The 23445-nt window shown below is 35.2% G+C and overlaps 1 protein-coding gene across 1 annotated transcript in view; it reads right to left on the reverse strand.

The window, feature by feature from the left end:
• The window catches only part of Abcd3 (ATP binding cassette subfamily D member Pmp70), a 602827-nt gene that overhangs the window by 494626 nt on the left and 84756 nt on the right, over positions 1-23445 (reverse strand). Inside the window, exon 5 of the mRNA XM_090414763.1 lies at positions 6700-6788. Within this exon, the coding sequence (XP_090270889.1) occupies positions 6700-6788 (89 nt within the window). The remainder of the gene's footprint in view (positions 1-6699; positions 6789-23445) is intronic.

The raw sequence follows: 23445 nt of genomic DNA on the forward strand, positions 1-23445 counted from the left end.
AAAATCAAATATACTAAGACATTTTTTAAACAAACACAATACATTTGACAAAACATATCCACGGGGAGATGAAAGAAAAAAGGCACTAGAAGAGCTGCAATGCAAAGTAAACCTAACTAAATGTTCATTTTCCAAATGGATAAAAGCATCAAGAAATACAACTTGCTAGTTTTCTGGCCGCTCAAGAAGCTGTTAAACGAGGAAAACCTTTTACAGATGGCGAACATATGAAAGAATATTTTCTTAAAATGTTCGAATTTCTCTTCTGCGATTTTTTTTCCATAAATTTAACCTTTTTCAAATAAATTGTGGTAAATATGCAATCTGAATTTAATGGGAGATTTGAGGAGTTTAGAAAGAACAAGGCAACTATGTCATTTTTATTGCGACCACTTGAAATTAATCCTGCCGAATTAAATTTTTCACCTTTTGCTGGAATTGATGAGGCTGCATTTCAACTTGAGTTAGAGGACCTGAAAACCAAGGATTTGTGGAATTCAAAATTTAGAAATCTTGAAACTGACCTGGAGGAGTTGGAAAGACAAAAATCTACCCTTGCAATACAACACAAATGGTCTGAAATAGAAGATCTTAAAAAGCAAGATCAGATTGTATTTGACACGTGGAATTGTTTACTGGACACTTAAATTCAGTTAAAAACATACGCATTTGGACTTCTATCAATTATCAGATAGACATATTTCTGTGAGCAAATATTTTCTAATATGAATTTTATTAAAAGTAATTTGAGAAACGAACTAAACAACGTAAGTCTTTCGTCATGTTTGAAAATTAAAATTACGACATATTCGCTGCATATTGAGAAACTATCCCAAGAAGTTCAACAGCAAAAGTCGCAGTAAGAAGATATTTTAAATTAAAAAAAAAAAAAAAAATTAAAGAAATAGGTATATTTTTGTAAGGAGGAGTAAATCTTTGTTTTATTATTTAATATTTAAAAATATCATAATTTTGTGTGACATGCCACCCGTGGTTTACAACGTGTTACTGTAAAAAAAAAAACTGAATAAATAATTTAATTATAATATTTTTCAATGTAGTTTCTAAATTTAAAGCAGTGATGAGCAATTAAATAGTAAATCAAATACTCGGTTCGATCCACATAAAGAATATTTTCTTTTTCTTTGATAAGAAAGTATTAATTTATTTTCCATTATTTAGGTATATTTTAATTTTTTAACCTGCACAAATAAATCCACATGTAAAAATCAACATTCATAAAATAGGTTTTTAATTAAAATATACTAATTCTGCCATGCAAAACAAACACCATGGACCGCACAAAAAACCTGAGAGGGCTGAATGCAGCCCAAGGACCATTGGTTGCTCATCACTGCGTGCAGCTCCCTAAATTTTTTTTTTTAACAGATATAATTTTAAAAATGACTCTTCACTCCAAAAAGGTTGCCGACCGCTGACCTAGACCTACTCATTGGTTCAGATATGTAGATGATATTTTTGCTATCTGGAAGAGCTCTTTTGATGAATTACAACAGTTTCTCTCTAAATTAAATTAAATGCACTTCATCCAAGAATCCAGTTTACCCTAGAAGTAGAAATAAATAAGCAGTTAGCCTTTTTAGACCTTTTAATTCTTCACCAACCAGATGGTAACCTACATTTCTCAGTCTATAGGAAGGAGACTCATACAGGCCATTAATTCCATGCTGAATCTCATCACCATCCCAGTCAAAAGGCGGGAACTATTAAAACACTGGTTCATTGGGGCCCACACCTTTTGTTCTTCAGAGAAACTATTACAGAAAGAATTGCAATACATTATTTCCTCTTTTCTATCTAATGGACATAAGAATTCTTTCATCAAAAGAGCATTAGATAGTTTTAATATATCTTCCTCTTCAAATACAGAAGAAATAACGTGCATTCCTATCCCTTATGTGCAAGGCATTAGTGAACGCATAGTGAAAGTTTTAAAACCACTAAATATTTTTGTTGCCTTTCGACCCATCAGAAAAATTGCCACCTTTCTCACCTCCAAAGGACAAGCTTCCGCATTTAATTCATCCAGGTATCTACTAAATTCCTTGCTCTTGGGGGTTCGGACAAACAGGAAGATCTGCTTTTATTCAACTAGAAGAACACAAATTGTATATTCAATACCTTGAACCTGAACAGTCTAGACTTGCAGAGCATGCCATCAACACTAGGCATAGAGTTCACTGGAACAAGACAAGAATCCTTCACAAAAGTCGATTCCTCATGGAATGGCTTTATAAAGAAACATGTGAAACTTTACTTCTCTCCCCAACTTAAACAGATCCAATGGTCACCGTCATTCCCTTTATGGGAGACGATCTTTAAATCAGCTAATCTTTCCTAACTTTTTAATTGTATATATCAGTGTTTCTCAAAGTGTGGTATGCATACCTCCGGGGGTACATGAAAGGTCTTCAGGGGGGGGGGGGAAGTACGTGGCAATTTTCAACTATGCATCATTAACGCATGGAATTGTTATTAAGAAAAAAAAAACAATTATTTTAAACGTATATGTTAAACGTGTTTAAATGTATGAATTCTCCTACTCAAATTGTGATAACTGCTTCATTTGAATAGTTTGCAAATTCGCAGTCGATCACTCGTGAATCTTCGTATATATATATGTACACTGCGAGCCTCAACAATGCAAAGAGCAGACAATAGCGACTGATAAAAAAGAGTTCTCTGAATCAATTTTGTTCTATTAAAAATAAAGCATATTTTTTGTTTACATGCACATCTAAATTCAAATGAAATAGACATTTACAACGAAATATACTTTATTTATTTATTTATTATTATTATTTTATTAATTTATTTGTTATTATTAATTTGATAAGGGAGGTACTTGGTACTAATGAAAATTTAGGAATGGGTACACGTATATCTGAAGTTTGAGAAACACTGATATATATCTTTTTTTTTTAAAAAAACAAAAAGGTTAGGAAATTACCTTTTTTTTTCAGTTATCTTACATGAGCTACTTAGACAATGCCCTTTAGAATTGTCAGTTATTGTTTAGTTAGCCTTTTTACATTTACTGAAGATGCCTGTGATACTCAGGCGAAAATTCTACTAATAAATGATATTTTAGGTGAGTTAATTCCGTTATTATAATGTTAAGTAATCGTCTACAACTATTGCCTTAAACATTGATCTGTATAAAATCCTTCAATGAAGAGAGGACAATCTTATTACTTTCAATGCCACCAAAACAGTGTTAACTTTTCTCTCATGAAATAGATCGTAGCTCATCTACACTTATCCTCAGTAACAGACAAATCACCAAACATGATCAAGATCACTCTGCTTGGACTTATGGGGATTTTAACTATAGTAGCATAAAAATGGCCCAACGAAACAGAATACATAGTGAAATGGAATTTCTGAGGAACATATTCTTGAACAAAATGTCAGACAGTATATTGAGGAAATGCAAGGATCAAGAGTTTTAGGTTTTGTTATAGCATTAGAGAATATGATCTTGAGTGAATGTCATACTTGCTCCATTTGACAAGAGTGGCCATGTAGTTTTGATATAGAGGATGAATAGTCATTCAAAAATATCTAGGACAATGGAATTTTTATGGCAGTTAAATCTGTTATAGACTTTGAAACCAGCTCAGGTCATTACAGCGAATGGAAGAATTTGAAGGAAGTGGTGTATGTGATCTAGTTAAGAGATAACTGTTAGCAGCAGTGACAAAGTGCATAGATGCTGTATCTATTATAATGATTAGCCAATCTCACATCATTATAATACTAGCTCCGAACTTAATCTTTGGCACAACATATAGATAAAGCATTCTCAAGGTACACTCAGTACAAAAACAAGTACAACTCAAAGATTGAATAGCATGACTTATTACATCACAAGACAAATTTCCACTGGTGCATGATTTATGTTCTGCATAAATCATGCACCAGTGAAATGGTCTTGCATGTTCTGCATAAATCTTATCCCATGCCAAACAGTGTGTACAGTAATCCCTTGATTAATGCGTCCCCGATTAGTGCGCCTATATATACATCTTAAAAATAAATGTTACAGATTTTAAAAATTTTCTATCTATACATTTTTATGGCTATTTTAAAAAAGTTAGTTCACTCACTACAAAATTCACTCACCAGAATGAAATAATTTATTTACCGATTTAAAACATTTTACAAAGTTATTTTTAATGGCATACTACACTACTTCCACGTATACTATGTTCCAAATTTTTACCACCAAAATTTATGTCGTCTGCTATAGTACACCCATAGATTCAAGACCCTTCGACATTTCTGCGCATGTCAGAAAAAGGAGAATCCTTTCCAATAATAGGGTAATCAATCCGTCTTCTGGGATGAGTTGTTTATTATTACACGTCAGAAAATTAACTTCTCTTTTATGATCATTGTAGTTTTTAAAGTGGTAACTATTTTGCTTGTATAACAGTTGGGAAATTTTATCTATAAAGCACGTGATTTCGCGTGTTGGCAACCAATTTGTATGTCCTTCATTTCTTTCTCCCCTTCAATGATAATGTCCAAGAGTTAATTAAATCTCGTTCTGAAGAATGAGATTCTGAGTGATTCTGAAGAATGAGATTCTGAGTGATTCCGACCTGCTAAATTTAAATACACAGCAGGAAGATCCCGAAGAATATGAAGAAAATTTAACCACTGATAGTCAGCCAAAAGAGATTCACAGAAGCAATTTGAAAATATTTTTCGTACAATCTAAGTTTTTAAGCAGCAATGCTTAGAGGCTGACCCTGATGAAGAGAGAAGCAGTAAAATTTATAGAAATGTAGAAGAGGCAATAGGGCCATACCGTCGGTTGTATGAAAAAAAAAAAAAAAAAAAAAGAACAAATTGCCTGCCAAACTACGTTAGCTCAATTCTTTAAGTAGAATAATAAAATTTATATTCAGAGTATGTTTAATTGTCTTTCAGCTTCATGGTTTTCCTTTAACTAGACTATTCGTTCCTCAAATTTCTTTTTTGAACTTTAATTCTTTTATAAAAAAAAATTAAGGTTCAAAAAAGAAATTTGAGGAACGAATTACTTTTTCCCATAGGTTATTATATTCGATTAGTGCATTTTCGATTAATGCGCCCGTTTTAATGAACGCATTAGGTGCACTAATCGAGGGATTGCTGTATACGTTTTTGGTAAAAGAGGCATATGGATTGTAGTTCATTTGCAAAAATTCAAGGCATGCATCTGTATTATGTATATTGTGAGATATTTATGGGAATGCTTACTGCTGTTCATATTTCCAAATAAAGATTCTCTAGAGTCCAATGATGCCTTTCTCAAAGAGTAGTGGATCTTGTTTGCCAATATTTTAGACTTCATCATCAGCCATTTTCTGTCCACTGCTGAACAAAGACCTCCCTCAAAGGTCTCCATTCATTTCTATCCTGAACTTTTCTATGTCACTGAATTCTAGCCATTTCTTTAATATCATCCTCCCACCATCTCTTTGGTCTTCCTGTAGTAGCTCTCTTTCCCTCTCTGGGATGCAATTCGGATATCAACTTTGTCCATTTTTAAGTGTTATATTGCAAGATGTAATACTTAAACACTACCCATTGCATTAATGGCTGTTATGTCTTTCACCCTAGGCCTTAGTTCTGATACAAGTATTGCACTTTCTATCTAAAATGGTAATACAGAATAATGATCTCTTTCCATTTTTCCCTGGGTACACCTGAAAGTAATCTGAAGGGAAATATTCAGTTGTCTGCTGATGATGCAAAATTGGTTTGAGGAATAGTTAATCAAGGTGATATTGGAGATCTTGTAGGATGATTTAAATAGGTTGTCAGTATGGACAAAAGATATGGTTGTTAGTTTAATGTGGAGAAATGTAAAGTTATGTATTTCAAGATGAAAATATTACAAGCAGTGTACCACACTGAGGGAACTGTATGGCAGGAAACTGATGCTTTTACCATCTACTACTACTATCCCCCCAATAAATTGGGGGGGGGGAGTAGTTAGAGAGTTAAAGTTAAGAGGGCATACTGCTATGGTAGCCAGGATGGTTAATGGAATTGTTTGTTTATTGAAGACCAAACTAATAAGCAGAGATTAGGGAGTTATCATTCCTCTTTATAAAGTTTTTATACGAAATCTGGATTATTATGCTGGATTTCTTGGGATGAGGAAGTGGTGGAAAGGATCCAGAGGTGAGTGATAAAGATAGTGAGTTGTCTGCGAAATGATCTCTATAAGGATAGATTAAGGGTTTGTTACAAAATTGGCTGACAGGTGAAAAAGAAGTGACAAAGAATTTTATAGGATTAATATAGAGGAAATATTTCAGCACTTGGCTAGAGGAGTCAGGACAAGAGATCAACGCTGGAAACTGAGTATATGTGTGGTTAGCAAGTGTGTGTGGACTAGATTTTTCTTCTTGGAGAGCAAAAAATGAATGGAATGAGTTGCCAGTCAGGTGCAAGTTCTTTCTGCTAATGGTTTCAACAAGAGGTACGACAGATATTGTGTGGATAGTTCAGGTCTCCATGGAGGTGTGCAATGATAATAATATAGCAGAGTAAAAAAATTACAAAAAATTACATTCATTAACTTGCTTTTTATATGCAAGTACATAATTTCAGTATACAATACATCAATTTTTAAGTGAAGATTTATTTGATCTTACTAGTTCACAAAAATCATTTTACCTCTCTATAACAGTGCCATTCTGTATCATCCAGATGTCACATAATGTTCTTCCAATGAGTGTAGCTGCAACTAAAATGAGGTAACCTGACTGAAAAATAAAAGTAAATTTTCTGAGTGAATTTTTTTTTAAATCAAAAATATTGTCTTTTATTTTTCTTTATAATAATAATCTAACTTTTCAAACGTTCTCTTATCATCTTTAATATTTGAGTGCAAGCTGCATAATTTTATACTAGACAGATTGGTATGGGTTGAGTATTCCAAAGTTTATACCTGGCCTACAAAGAAGCCTATAAACTCCAGAATCCAGGTATAAACTCTGTAATCACCAGGTAGAAAAATTATACCTAAACCTATGAACTCCTTGGCAAAAAAAAAAAAAAAAAAAAAAAAAGGGGGGAATACAATCTCTTGGGATTTCACTGTTTGCTACAGCAAAGATTTGGTTTGATTCATATTACATTCTGAGCCATTATTATTGGCCTCAGTCAATGGAATAACTAAGGAATATTATACCATATATTTTCTTAGTTGTGTGCATTCTTCAGCCTTTTATTTTTTGATCATGACAAAAAAACAAGTTTCTGGACAGAGAGAAAAAAAAAAAAGAACATTATCAGTTGGTAAGTCCCTACAAAGATTTCTCATAGCCTAGACAGAATTCAAATCGAGGGCTTCCCCTACAATTACAAATGTTGCACTGTTTACAACAGCACTATAAAGATACTCTTATTATTTTAAACAATGATTTCACATGTGTGAAGGAAACTAGAATTTATTAAATGTTATATATTTTGTTCAATGTAACAAGAGCATTATTCAGGGCGAAAGCAGAAGAAATGGCTACATTTAAAACATGAACACAAGAATGTGCATACCCCAACTGAGCAAGTAGAAGAAAACACTATTCAAGTTCCACAGAAACAGTATGTATAGCTAAGCCAAATGGAGAGAATGACGTGCAACTAAAAATAATTATAAAGAAAGAAATTATAAACAATTAATAGCAATTGCTTCCCAAAACTTAGACAGGCATACAGTCTGTTCGATTAAGATTAGAGCTACAGACAATTCAAAAAATAGACGATTAAATTTAAACCTATTGCAGTGCAACATCTTTGATTCCAGTGAACTCTATCTGAAGACAGAGTTCAATGAAATCAATGGCACAAGAAGCAACCTTCTGATTCCAGAAATCTTATACAGAGTGGGCCAAAAGTCACAAAGGGGTTTCAATATTTAATAACTCCTTTATTTTTTGTTTTAAATTTACAATATCATAACATCATATACATTATATATAGGAAATAAATTTACACTAGGTGTAAAAAATCAAATCTTGTAAACGGCATCCATTTTCTGCTTCGCACAAACGTGCCCTTTCTAAGGCATTTTTCATGGCACCTCAGTGTTTCGGATTCCAGTGCTGATTTCAGCCCAAATATTATTCTTCAGCTGTTGGAGTGTCTGAGGCCTGTTAACAAACTTTTTCTTTGAGATAGCTCCATAGGAAGAAATCAGGAATCATCAGATCTAGAGAACGCAATGGCCAGCATATGTCGCAACAGCAGGAAATTATTCTTCACTCAAAAATTTGCGTGAGCAGTTGGATTGTGTGTACTGTCACTCCATCCTGTTGGAACCACGTCATGTTTATCTTGAACTGCTGGGAGTAAGAAATTTCGATCATAGACCAATATTCATCTCCTGTAACATTGACAGAGTTCCTAACATGGTCTTCGAAAAAGTAAGATCCAATCACTTCTTCCGAACGTCACCCCCACACCACACTGTACACTTAAGGGGGTACAATTCCCTTTGGAATTGACTTTGAAAATTCCTCAAAACAACCAATGAAACGTCTAATCATTGATTTGCTTGGAGAATCTCTCAGGCTGTAATGGCAGCGATATACTCTTTTGGTCAGAATTAGTGATCCTTGGTTTTGATAATAAAAAATTTCACAATTTGTGTTCATGGTTCAGTCGTGAATTTTTCCATAGTTCATCTCCAAGGTCTTCTTCATAAAATCTGTAAAAAAAAATTTTTTTTAAGATTTAATAACTTCTGACATCTGAAGATTTAATAACTTTTTTTTTTAAGTTATTAAATCTTCAGACCCCTTCATGACTTTTTGCCCACCCTGTATAATTTTGATGTTTTTGAATTCCAATCTCAACAAAACAGTCAGTCTGTTCAAAGCATTAAAGTTGGCAGGAAGAACAGGGTATTTGATGATCATCAAACAAGGACAGCAGTGATAATTTATCCTTAATAGATGGAAGGAAAAAAAATAACTTCTGGACTGGTTTGAAGGTGGCATACAGATTATATCTTAAAAGAAATCCTTGCTATTTTTCAGAAGTCCTTTTAACATCAGACTGCAGCCTGTCAGAAGGATGTTAAATATCGATTATTCTCTGTCATGGGTTCATTGAACAAATAGAAAGAATTTTCTGCAAATATAATCTCTATCATTTTTAAAACCAGCCTGGAAGTTATCTTCTTAACAACCACCTATCAAAGACAAATTATCACCTCTATCCTTACCTGATGTTTATCAAATATCCTGTTAACTTTGCTATTTTGAACAGACTGGCCATTCTTCCAAGATAAAAGTCCACAAACATCAAGATTATACGAGGGCAGCTGAAAGATTTGGTGAATGGTCCAATATCTCAATGGCAACATGCCAGGTGCACAAGCATGCACATGACTATCCAGAGACACGTCGAGAAGTGCCACCTAGCATGGGGTACACATGACCATCAGTGTAAACCTGCTGCGGCAGTCGAATGTATTCAGTATTAGAGGTAGGTCACAGTAGAATGGAGCAATGAGTGAACATCAAGTTCTGCTACAAATTGGGGAAAACGGGGATGGAGACACATGAAATGTTGGTGCAAGTGTACGGGATGGAAGCCGTGAGCAGAAAATGTGTTCGCGACTGGTTCAAACGCTTTCATGATGGGAACCAAACGACTGAGGATGAGAAACATTCGGGTCGGCCGTCAACAAGCAGAACCCCAGACATGATCGAGCGAGTGCGACAAATGCTGGCATGAGATCGGAGACTGACTCTACGATTGCTGGCGGAGGAATTGGGCATTAGCAAGGACACTGTGTGCACGATCGTCTGTGAAGATTTGGGTGAGTGGAAGATCTGTTCCCGGTTTGTGCCGCACAAGCTGACAGATGACAGAAAGCAAAACAGATGGAAACCTCTGGAGACTTCATTACCATGTGTGACCAAGGATCCATCCATTCTGCGAACCATCGTCACAGGAGATGAGACCTGGTGCTACCAATTCGATCTAGAATCTAAGTCGCAATCGATGGATTGGTGTTCGCCGTCTTCCCTGCTACCCAAAAAGTCGCCTGCAAAAGTCCAAGGTCAAGACAATGTTGATCTCCTATTGTTTTGCAGACGTGGCAGCAATCCAAGAACGTGTGACAGCGGTTCTGCGATTGATTCCTAAAGAGGACTTTGCTGACAGTTTTCAGAAGCTTTATGAATGTTGCCAAAAGTGTGTTATGAAGGATGGCGATTGTTTTGAAGGTCAATAAAGGTAATTTGTTTGTATCTTCTGTTTTGTTTGTTTTCTGATACCATTCACCAAACTTTTTAGATGCACCTCGTTTATTTCTGGAATCAGAAGGTTCAAACCTTGCTTCTCATGCCATCAAAACCAGAGGTGGTTTACTGGAGCAAAGATGCTGTAACAGGTTTAAATTTGATCACCAATTTTTGAATCATGGGAAGCCCTAACTTAATTGAACAGACTGTATGCCTATCTCTAAGTTATGAGAAGTAATTAACATTAATTATTTGTAATTTTATTATTTTTTTTTTTTTAAATTACACTTCATTTCCTGCACTTGGCTTAGTTATGCCTATTTCCCTGAAACTTTAATAGCTTCCTCCTATTCGTGCAGCTGCAACCAAGACATGAAGTATACAAGTGTTGCATGACTCACTGTGTTTATATTTTAACTATAGCCATTTCTTTTGCTTTCTCCCTGAATTATTCTCATTATGCCAAATATATAGGAGTATTTAATAAATTAGTTAAGAGAGGCAATACTCTGTTTAAGAACAATAATAGAGAGAAGATTAGACCTTAGTCAAAATACTTACATTTGCTTCCTTGAGTTAGAGAAAGCGTTTGATAAAGTAAACCAGCAAATACTCCTAAATTGTCTAACTAATATCGGCATAGATTTGAGGGATAGGAAAATAATCTATCAAATTTATAAAAATCAAAATGGACGGATTAAAATCAATGATAAGGAGAAAATAATAAATATCAGGAGTGGAGTAAGACAAGGATGTATACTTTCACCACTTTTATTTAATTTATATATTGAAAAGGCCATTCAGGAAACTAAAGATAAAATAAATAGTGGCATAAAGATAAATGGTGAGCAAGTCATATGTATAAGATTTGCTGATGACATAGCCCTTGTAGCAGAAAACCAGAAGAACGTTAAAAACAATGCTAGAATTACTAAATAATAACCTTGAAAAATATAAAATGAAAATCAACACATAAGACTAAAATCATTGTTACGGGCAAAATCCCTATCAATACAGAGCATATAGACATCAGCAGGGAACAAATAAAACAAGTGAAAAGCTTTAAATATTTAGGAAGCCTAATAACAGAAGATGGCAGAACAAGAGAAGACATAAGATCAAGAATAAACAACGCAAAAGCCGAATTCTCTAATATGAAAAGCATTTTAACAAACCTCAACCTACAATTGAAAAAAAAAATTAGTAAAGACATTCATATGGAGCATTGCACTGTATGGATGTGAAACCTGGATTCTACGCAGAGAAGATGTAAGAAGATTGGAGGCTTTTGAAATGTGGTGTTGGTGTCGCATGAACAAAATAAAATGGGCAGAAAAAAAATCAAACCAACAAGTCCTGAGAGAGATACACGAAACAAGAACTCTAAAAAAAATCGATCAAAATTAGAAGGAATAGGTGGTTTGGACATATACTTCGACATGGACTTGTGAAAAGAATAACTGAAGGCAAAATAGAGGGGAAGAGAAGAGGCAGACCAAGGAAAAGCTTTCTTGACCAAGTCAAAGACAGCACAGATTTGAGGAGTTACCAGGAGGTTAAGAAGAAAGCCAATGACAGAGCAGAATGGAGGAAATTGCTGCTGAGCTACCAGTCCCAAGACTGATGCAACTGATGATTTAATAAATTCTAGTTGCCTTTAAATGTGTGAAAAAATTATTTTAAAACAATACAAACATACCAGTGTTAAAGCTGAGCAACATCTCTGTGCTATCAACAATATCACTTTGAGAAACTTCCTATTTCTTTCTTGCCGCAAACATTAGCTTGCATATTTGCCGAAATATTGGAATATTTTATCAATCTTCTAAACAATATCGTAAGGCTCTTTTTAAAGCTTAACTTATGAAATTGTTAGTAGAAATATTTTTTGATAAAAAAAAAAAATATATATATATATATATCATAATCAAATTCCTGACATGTACCCTCAAGGGGTGTACAGGATATGATAGTACTATATGAAAAATTTACATCATTACTAACTTCCTATCTACAATTTTTCTCCAAATCAGTCTGTTACTTGTCAAGACTCCAACATTATCAGATCTTATATATATCTATCGTTTAAGGCACTTTGTACCGTATCAATCCATCTATATCTTAGTCTTCCTCTGGGTCGTTTTCCTGCCAACATGACAGACAACACTTGTTTTGCTATTCTTTCCTTGCCCATTCTGCTCTGCTAACGCATTCCTGGATGCTGACAATGCCAAGTTCTTTCCTAATATCCTCATTTTTAATATGATATTGCCATTGATGCCATCTGTTCACGCCTATCCTATAATCTTTCTCAGGACTCTCATATCTGCGGTCTCCAGTCTTTGGTCAAGTGTTTTACTTCTGACCCAGCTCTCAAATCCATAAGTTCAAATTGGTTTGAACACTGTCTAGTATACAGCTAATTTAGTGTTCTGACTAATTTCTCTCTTATTCCATATGAATAAGAGAGAAATTGACTTCCTACCATACCAGGTTTGTTGATTCTGTTGTCTATTTCCATATTTAATTTACCATCTTCACTAAAAATTATGCCTAAATAGCTGAAATGTTTTACTTGTTCCACAGGTTCCCCATTCGCAACACAGTTGACATTTTCAACAATTCTAACTATTTTCATTGTCTTTGTCTTTTTAATGCTGACCTTCATACCATATCAATTACAACTGTTTAACCTTTATATCAATGACATTGTCAGTGGATTGCAAGGGGATATTCAGTTGTTTGCAGATGATGCGAAGCTGGAAAGGATTATTAGTAGTAGTGCAGATGCAGCAGCCCTGCAAGAGGATTTGAATAAGCTACATAGATGGGCAAATGAATGGGGGTTTCAGTTTAATGCAGCAAAATGTAAGGTCTTGAGGTTTGGGAAACATCTATGGGACACTGCATACTCTATGGGAGGAGTTATACTGGAGGAATGGGGAGACAAGAGATTTGGGGTTGATGATTGATAGAAACCTGAAATTTAGGGGATATATTACAAAGGTGGCAAAGGTAACACAGAGGATTGCTGCAACAATGAGAAGGACACTGACCTGCAGAGATAAACAGTTATCATTCGGTTGTATAAGATCCTGATCAGACCACACTTGGACTATTGTTTTCACATTTGGTCATCAGGATTTGAAGGGATGAATTAACTGTGGAAAGTGTACAAAGGGGGATAACAAACATGGTTTCAGGACTGTACAATGATAGCTATGAGGATTGGCTGAAGGAATGTGGACTGCAGAGTTTGGTGGATAAAAGAAGGAGAGGTGATATGATTGAGACTTTTAAACTGTTGAGAGGTGGTTACAGGGTTGACACTGGGGAGTTCTTTCAAACCAAGCGAAAGAACTCCCCAGTGGGTAAGGAGTGGATTCTTTGCATGGAGGGTGGTTGAACCATGGAATGCATTGCCTGATGGGGTGGTGAGAGCAAGAACAGTCAATGAGTTCTCAAGGAGTGTTATGATAGACTTTGTGTTTCTAAGGGGGGGGGGGGGACCTCCCACGATGAGTCTTTTGACTCCATGGAGGCCTGAATAATAATAATAGTCAGGGAATCTTGCAAACTTGTAGCAGATTGATTTAGAAGTATAACATCGTCTGTATAAAGCAAAGAGCTGACATTAACATCTGCCAATTCTGATATCATGTTTAATACCACTTTCCTTCATAATGTGATCCATATAGATAATGAATAACAGAGGGGTAATTATGTACATCCTTGTCTCACACCAGATTTAACATTAAACCATCTTCCTGTACTTCCTTCAATTCTAACTGCTGACTTACAACTCAAATAAAGACTAAGTATTGCTTGATATAATGCCCTATTGACAACATATAACTGTAATGTATTGAATAGCTTCTCTCTCTCTCTTGGCACCTTGTCATATGCCTTTTCCAGATCTACAAAACTTAAATACAGATCTTTGTTATATTCACATGCTTTCTCAACTATTTGTCGTAAAATGATCTGATCCTGACAGCCTCTATTCGGCCTGAATCCAGCTTGTTCTTCACCAAGCTTTTCTTCCACAATTCTCTCAGCCATTTCTCAAGTATACTTGCATAAATCTTGCCAGGAATACTCAGTAGAGAAATACCTCTGTAATTCTACATTCAGTTTTATTTCCCTTTTTATATATGGGTACTATGAGTGAGAGCTCAACTCCAATCATTGGGAATTCGTCCCTCTGTCCAGGCCATCTGAAGTATGCAGTGCAGTCACTGTAATATTTTTGTACCACCGAACTTCAGCATTTCTGGTCAAATATCATCTACTCCTGTTGCCTTTCCACATTTCAAGCCTTTGATGGCTTTTTCTACTTCAAGTATGAATATGTAATACTGACTGTATGCCTGCTGAGTGTTTTTTTACCACTGTGCTATCACTGCTTGTTTCATTTAGCAATTTTTCGAAATAATTACTCCATACTTCAAGGATATCTTTTTCTCCCATTTTCATGTCACCTTTATCATCTCTAAACCTGCTTTTACAGCAGTCTTTCTTCCCTTCTACAACAACTTTCAGAATACCTTACCACCTTCTTGATATTTATTTTCTATATTCTTGCCAAAGTCCTCCCATGACTTTTGTTTAGCTAGTTTTACACAGTGTTTAGCATTCTTGCATTTGTCTGTATATTCTCTAAGAACACAAGCTGACTTATTTGACAGGAACTTTTGATATGCTTTCTTCTTTTCCTTCACTGCCTCTTTAACTGCCTGTGTCCACAATAGAGTTCTGATTTTTCTATCCTTGCAGACAACCTCACCACATGCATCTCTTGCTGAATCAGTCAAGGTTTTCTTCACGGCTTGTCACCGAATCTCCAAGGTTTGGTTCCTGTTCTCAAACTCATTTTTTTCTTCAATAATCTTTGTGTATTTTAGTCTACAGTTCACATCAGAGCTGCTCACTTTTATTCACTTTAAAACTTTCTTACATGTTATTCTTTTCATTATGAAATTAAATTTTATTCTGCTCAAGACTAAATAGTGATCACTTCCAATTTCAAATCCTCTGTACACTCTGATGTCCTGCACCAGGGAGAAAACATCAATATCAACAATAACATAGTCAATGAGACTTTTCTTATTCCTTGCTTCTTCTCTTCATGTGAATTTGTGCACATTTTTATGTTGGAACATGGTGTTAGTAATAACCAGTCCATGTCCTGAGCAGAAATCCAACAGGTATTTGCCATTATTATTAGCTTTGCACTTTTCTCCAAATTTTCCCAAAATATTTTTGTATTTCTGACAATTATTTCCTACTCTGCTATTTAGATCCCCAACAACCAACTTTTCCTTTTTCATTGTGTCAGTTGCTTTTTCTAAAGCATCAAAAAATTCCTCCACTTATACCTTAGTAGAACCTTGTGTGGGACCACAGGCACAAATAACTCTCATTGTCCAATTCCCCATTTTGATATTAGCCCACATCACTCTACTTGAGACTGCCTGCCATTCAAGAAGATTAGCCTCATATTTTGTGTTGAATACTATGGCTACCTCTTCTTTTCCGTGATTATCATTTCCTAATATAACATTTTGTATTTATTGCTCAGAAAGATCTCACCAGTTTTTGTCTTTTTTGTTTCAGTCACCCTATTATGTAGATCTGGTACTTATCTAATTCCTCTGCTAGCTCCATTTCTTTGCCATTCAGGCTTCTTATGTTGATAGTAGTGATCTTTAACTCTGGTGATGTTGAGTTGGGTGTGCTTTTAGATTTGTTCCAGTAGATGATTTTTCACTGTTCGCCCTGGTTCCCTGGCAAAAACAACGGGGTCCATGTTTATTGGCGATGCCCTAGCTGGCATGAAATTTTGCCATGTTGTACCATCATTTTGTATATTGGTTTAAGACAATAAGAATATAATTTGGTCGGCTAATTCCCAAATTGCCAGTCCATCCTCGTTCGTTCAGTATCCAGGTAGATACCCAACAGGGTGCACCACGAGAAGGTGAGGATTAAACATTAGGTCAGAAGACCTGGTCGGTTCTCCGCATTCCTTTAAAGGCTATGTATAAGTCTCCTCTCAGTTATACAGCTTTGACCCTTAAGCGCCCCATATATATATAGAAAGTATTTAGGTTGGGTATAATAAATGTTAAAGATACCAAGCTATTTTAAACCTGGTTTTACTCCATTTCCCAAGTAAGCAAACAGACAAACAAGTCAAGTTTGCGCTTGCAAGTGTTGCAAGTCTATCTGACCCTGCACATAGTGCAAGACCAAGGCAATTCATGGTAAAAGTAGAATAAGCTCTCTAGACTTGCAACACTTGCAGGTGCAAGCTTGACTTGTTTGTTTGCTTACTTGGAAAATGGAGTAAAACCAGGTTTAAATTAGCTTGGTATCTTTAACATTTAGTATACCCAAGGTAAAATACTTTCTACATTTATGTCTCCTCCTGAGATGTTTATTTAATAAGGTTAAAACACTTATGGTAACTTGTTCTGGTAAAATACTTATAAGCTCTGTATTACTAAAATCTTGGTATTTCTAGCCTGGCTCCCACTGATGAGACCTCAATAAAGGTCGAAACCGGTGTGGGTAGTCGCCCCTTACCTTTAATACAAAGCATCATACATCTCCTCCAGGAGATGTGCTTGGCATTAAGGGTAAATATTAAGATTAGTGATCAGAGCTTATTCTACTTTTACCATGAGTTACCTTGGTCTTGCACTATGTGCAGGGTCAGCTAGACTTGCATTATGTGCAGGCGCAAACTTGACCTTTTAGTCTGTTTGCTTACTTGGGAAATGGAGTAAAACCAGGTTTGAAAGAGCTTGGTATCTTTAACATATATATATATATATATATATATATATATATATATATATATGTGTGTGTGTGTGTGTGTGTGTGTGTGTGTGTGTGTTAACCATTATCTAATGACTGAACTCCGAGATTATAAGGAAACAAGTAACTTTAATATTATCTACACAAATAGTTTCGTCAGGATGCCGACTTATTCAGGTGTGATAACACAAAAGTAAATAAAAGACCATAGAAAACACTGCACTTCTATAACAACAGAACATAAAAAACTGTAGTTATGTTTGAATTGGAGTCCGAGCTACATTTCCAGTGTTATGTACAAGTGAGCGTGTGACTTCTCTTGTATGCCAATACTGAACAGCAGAACTATGCAAGTCTGGCAAACTGTAACTGAGAATGCTGTTCATGTGGGAAGAGTCTAGGATTATTTCTTTTGATTCAAGGATACGACGTTCAAGTTCATTGTAACATTTATATATGTTGGATGTTAAATTCCAGTCTATTTGATGTTGGCAGCCTTCATCATTGGAGTTAACTGAGAACAAGATGTGGCTGGAGAGGGCACTGGCTCGGGTTCTGTTACGAGATGTCTCTTTGGTGTTCTTCGAGATGCAGAAAGATAGACTTTTCAGTTTGGCCATAATATGGCTTTCCAAAATCGCATACAATTCTGTAGACACAGAATTGTATGTGACCTGGAAACTGAAGATAGTGATGCTTTTCTTTGAGGTGGCTTAGGATTGACTGGAATTTTGGTAAAGTGGAGAAACACATTTTGATATTGAACCACTTCAAAATTCTTGCCAGTTTAGGGAAAAGGGAACTGATGTGAGGTAAGGAAATATAGGCTCTGGGGTAGAAACCTCATTAGTATGTTGATGACGATGGTACAGTAGTTGAATACTTTTCGAAGAGTAACCATGATTTATGAAGGTCCTTTTAAGATGTTTCAGTTCATTTTTGAGCACTTCGTCTAATAATACGGAACTGGCACGATGAGCGAGAGTGGATAACGATGCCTAATTTTTGTGGTGGATAGCGGTGAGGGGATGCATGCAGGTACTTATCTGTATGTGTAGGCTTTCTGAAGATTGAGATTTTTAAAGTATCAGACAACCTAATAAGTTTGATGTCTAGAAAGGCCAGAGAACCATTTACTTCAAGTTCGGCACTAAACCTGATTTTGGGATGAGTTATTTAAATGATTTAGAAAAACTTGAAGGTCGTCTGTTCCGTGCTCCCATATCAGGAAAACATTGTCTATATACTGGAGCCAAAGGTTTCAGTGTAGCAGAAGAAATGGCTTTTTCTTCAAAATCTTCAAAAAAAATGTTGCTAGTACCGGAGACAGTGTACTACCCATGGCTAATCCACTATTTTGTTTGTAAATCTCATCCTCAAACCTGAAGTAGCCTGAATTAATCCAGTGTGTAAGTAAAAAGAACATCTTTTTTGAAATCTTGTTTCAAATCTTTTAAGAAGAGTAAGAACATCTTGGGTGGGTACATTAGTAAACAGTGATACTACGTCGAAACTTGCCACGATATCTGAATTGTTGAGTATAAGGCTTTTTATATTGGTGACAAAGTCAGGTGAATTTTTGATGAAAGAAGATTTCCTGTGAGGCTTTTCAAGGAGGCAGCGAGATATCTCGACAAGTAATATGTGGGAGAGTCGATACTTTAAACTATGGGCCTTAATAGAGTATTTTCTTTATGTATCTTTGGAAGGCTGTACAATTAGGGAATGAGCGGATGAAGAGATCGTAGAGATAGGCAGATATTTCTTGGTAGTTCCATGGTCGTTTTAAGAAGATTGTTGGTCCGATTATGTATCTCTCTTGTGGGATCTCTCTCAAGTTGAGAGTAAGTATCTGACTCTAATAAATCCAAGATTTTATTATATAAGTCTGTTTTATTAAGGATTACGGTTGCATTTCCTTTGTCAGCTGGAAGGATGATAATATCTTTGTTTTTCCTCGGTTGTTTAATGGCCAGTCTTTCACCAAGGAAAATGTTGTCTGTGGGTATTTTTGTGTTGTTGATCGCGAAGATGGCCTCCATGCGAAGTAAATTCACATCTTCGGTTGGTAGTAGAGAAGCAGTTTTTTTCTATTTTAGTGAGAAAAAATTCTCTAGGAATTGATTTTGGAGAGAGGACAAAATTGAAGCCTTTCAAAACGATATTTTCTTCTGCAGTAGCGAGGATATGGAAAGACTTATTGACAACCTTTTTGAGCATGTGAGGATTATTAGTAGAGGAGGAGGATCGTTCCTGTGCAAGTTTGAGAGAATTGAACTTATTAATAAGTTTAGATTTATTGATATGTGCTTATTTCTTTAATGTTGTTCTATGATACATTGTCTAAGGATACCTCTAAACGACTTTCTAAAGTGGATTTCTTTGTAAAAAGAGAAGCTAAACTGCGTTTCGCATCAACAATTCTTTCTGATAGAGTTCTAGTTTTGCTTTCTGGTGAATTCTATACACCCTTTCTGCTGTTATGATTTCTTTGAATAAGGAAATTAGGAATAATGGAACAGAACTTACATCTTTTTTAAGAAAGTCAGCCTGTTGATGAAAAGTCCAATATTCTTGAGGGTCTTCTGATAAACTTTTATAAGATGCTGGTTGTCCTCGTCATAAGGAATATGATTATTAGCAAGCAGGCTGACTCGGTTTTTAGACATGTTAAGTATTATCTAATGACTGAACTCAGAGATTATAAGGAAACAAGTAACTTTAATATACCCACACAACTAATTTAATATCCAACATACATAAATGTTACAATGAACTAGAAAGTCGTATCCTTGAATCAAAAGAAATAATCCTCGATTCTTCTCACATGAACAGCAATCTCAGTTACAGTTTGCCAGACTCGCATAGCTCTCCAATTCAGTATTGGCGAACAAGTGAAGTCACACACTCGCATGTACATAACACTAGTACTGTAGTTTGGACTCCAATTCAAACATAACTACAGTTTCTCATGTTCTGTTGTTGTATAAGTGCAATGTTTTTTACGATCTTTTATTTACTTTAGTGTTATCACACCTAAAGAAGTCAGCAGCCCGACGAAACTAGTTGTGTGGATATATTAAAGTTACTTGTTTCCTTATAATCTTGGAGTTTAGTCATTAGATAATAATTAACATGTCTAGAAACCGAGTCAATCTGCTTGCTAATAATATTCTTGTAGATAGGCTTATACGTTGGTAACACGACTATTAAATTATTTAAGGAATTTACAATGTATACTGGAATATTAATTAAAAGAAACTTTAATAAATACCTTCTACAGTTTGGCAATGTCACATTGTCATCTTCATGGGAACATAGAACTATGCATGCACGCAGGCACTACAAAAAGCAAATGAAGCCGAAGAGAGAAAACTACTATTGTTCCTAGTGTTGTGCCCCCTAGCGGGCTATACTGGTTGTCTTGGCTATTGGGGTGAAGTTCTCAAGATGCAAGCTTCCCAAATTTGGGGCGGTCTCATGCACCGAAATTTGTTAAGGTTTAAAAAGTTTTTTTTAGAGCTGAGGCTGATTCCAAGAATAATCTTTCATATTTAAATTTTCTGCGGTGTATTAACATGGCTTTCTTCCAATGTATTCTGCAGTAGGTATCCAAGGCATGGTCTGCAAGCCTAGATTGGCTGTACTAGTGAAAACGGATGTAGTCTTTGTGTTTCGAAATCCTGACATTTGCTATCCTGCCTGTTTGGCCAAAGTAGGACAGTTTACAGCTGCAAGGGACCTGGTATACCTGGTTGTATAGTGGTTGGTATACCCCAGGTATACCAACCACTTCCCCAGGTATACTAGGGGAAGTGGTTGGTCTGGTGGAGCGAATAAGGAATGCCAATTTTTTATATGGTGTTTAACAAGAAGTCAGGTCATATTTTTTTAAGATTTTGGTTAACTTATCAAAGTTAACCAAAATGCCCCGGATATAGGGAATGGTGGTGGATTTAGTGTAATCTTTGTTATGAAAGGGGGGGGGGGGGTAACTGGTTTTAATATTTTTTGGATTTTTTTTATATAGTGTTTTTATAAAAACACTATATAACAGGGCAAAATTAGACAAGACAAGATGACAATGCCCAAACCACTGAACTAAACCACATCCTTAACACTCTCTTAGCCAATGGCTATATATATACACATAAACCTCTTTTTATGCAAATTTTTTTTTTACGCAAATTGGGATATCAAAAATAATTTTTTTTTACGCGTTTTTTTTCACTTTTACACGACCAACCTAAAGTCTAAGTTAGGAAAAAATCCGTAATTAAAGAAATTTCTGAGAATTTTGTAGAATTGCATTCTCATTTCAATTTAGAAAATTCTAAATTCTAGACAATTCTGAGAATTTTGTAGAATTGCATTCTCGTTTCAATTAAGAAAATTCTAAATTCTTACGAATTTCATTTATTGGGAATTCCCCAAATTACAATACATAACTGACTGCGCATAAAAAAGCAGTTCTTAGCAGTTTGAATTTGGTGTCTGAGTAGACAACACAGTTACCGTATTTTTTGTATTTGCATTTTTTAAGTGAAATAAAAATGAAAATCGCGTTATAAAATTAAGAAATAATAAATCGTAAGCTATATGTAATTTTCAAACTTTCATTTCATTAACCGAAGATTTTAATCCAGCCCTCACATGATGTTGCCGATAACAAAAAGGAAAGCAGTTTCCTTGGATATAAAAATTCAAATTTTAGATCGTCTTCAAACTGGGGAAGGTGCAACGGCTGTGGATAAGCATTTTGAAGTCAACTGTCAGATCTACAAAGAAAAATGACGAGCCAAGAAAAGCGGCATGTTCTGGTAGAAAATCGAGTGCTAAATTATCAACAAGAGATGTTGTTCTAAAAAAAGCCGAAAAAGCTTTAGTGATGTGGATAGAAGATAATGTACAAAAAAGAATTTTGTACATTATCTTTTTTAATCTGTTCATTTTATGAACAGATTAAAAAACTGCAGCCAGATACTTAATCTCAATCGAGGAAAAAATACGAATTTCATGCAAGCAATGGTTGGCTGGCTAAGTTTATTAAAAGACATGCTCTTCATAATATAAAAATTAAAGGTGAAACGGCTTCTCCTGATGAAACAACTGCTAAATCATTTCCACAAAAACTTGCTAAAACAATTAAAGATGGAGGTTACACTCGTGAACAAGTTTGGAATATGGATGAAACCGGCCTTTTCTAAAAAAAATGCCAAACATAACTTACTTATCAGAAATGTAAAAAACTGTTGGTGGGTTCAAAGCAGCAAAGGATTGCATAACACTCCTATTTTGTTCGAATGCTTTAGGAGATTGGATGTTAAAACCACTGCTCATAAATCGATCATTAAGACCACGGCCAATGAAAGGCATAGATTTTCAAAAATTGCCACAAAAAAGAGCAACAAAAAACTTGGGTGGCCATAGATATTTTCACTGAGTGGTTCCATAAACATTTTGTGCCAGAAGTTAGACGCTATTTGAATGACAAGGGTCTCCCATTTAAAGTGTTTTTGATCTTTGATAATTTACCCGGTCATCTTGCCATAGAACACCCAAATGTGCAATTTTTTTTTCTGCCACCCAATACCACATAAATGCTACAACCTCTAGATTAGGGTATAATTGCGACTTTTAAAACATATTATGTCAGACGAACATTTCAGTAAGTTTTGAACAAGCTAAATGACGATGAAACACTGTTAGTTATGGATGTGTGGAAAAAATTTTCAGTTATGGATTGTATTGATCAGGTTCGGTTATCGTTATCTTAATTGAGACCAGAAACTATGAATGCATGCTGGAAAGCTATTTGGCCCGCATGTGTTAAAGAGAATGCTCCTGTTCCATTCAACCATAATGCAGAATTCCCCAATATAATAAGTTTGGCATGTGAAATTGGCAGAGAAGGATTCGATGATTTTACATCAGGAGATATCGAAGAATTGTTAATTGATAAACCTCTTAGCGAAGACGAAATAGTGGAGATTGTTTCTGAGACTCCTGAAAGCGAAGAAGTTAATGATAATGATCAAGATAATCCTACTTTTATTGCTGATATAATTAAAGAAGGTCTTAAACTGGCCAGTAATTTAGGCAATTATTTTGCCCGACATTATCCAAATGAAGAACGTGCTGGGAAGTTTTCACATGAGCTTAAGTTGTTAATAATGTCTTCATACAGAGAATTATATCACGACTTATCTAAAGCTTCAACACAGCGATTAATTTTAAGCATGAACTGGGTTCATGCCTAAAACTACTAAAACAACCAGTGGTACTTTTGTTCAAGACATGACAAGAAGAATTCCACAAGTTGAGGCGGAAATCGATGACGATAATA

The sequence above is a fragment of the Typopeltis vanoorti genome, chromosome 25 (assembly GCF_054136105.1).
Source record: "Typopeltis vanoorti isolate ZY-2024b chromosome 25, IOZ_Tvanoo_1.0, whole genome shotgun sequence".
Lineage (NCBI taxonomy): Eukaryota > Metazoa > Arthropoda > Arachnida > Uropygi > Thelyphonidae > Typopeltis > Typopeltis vanoorti.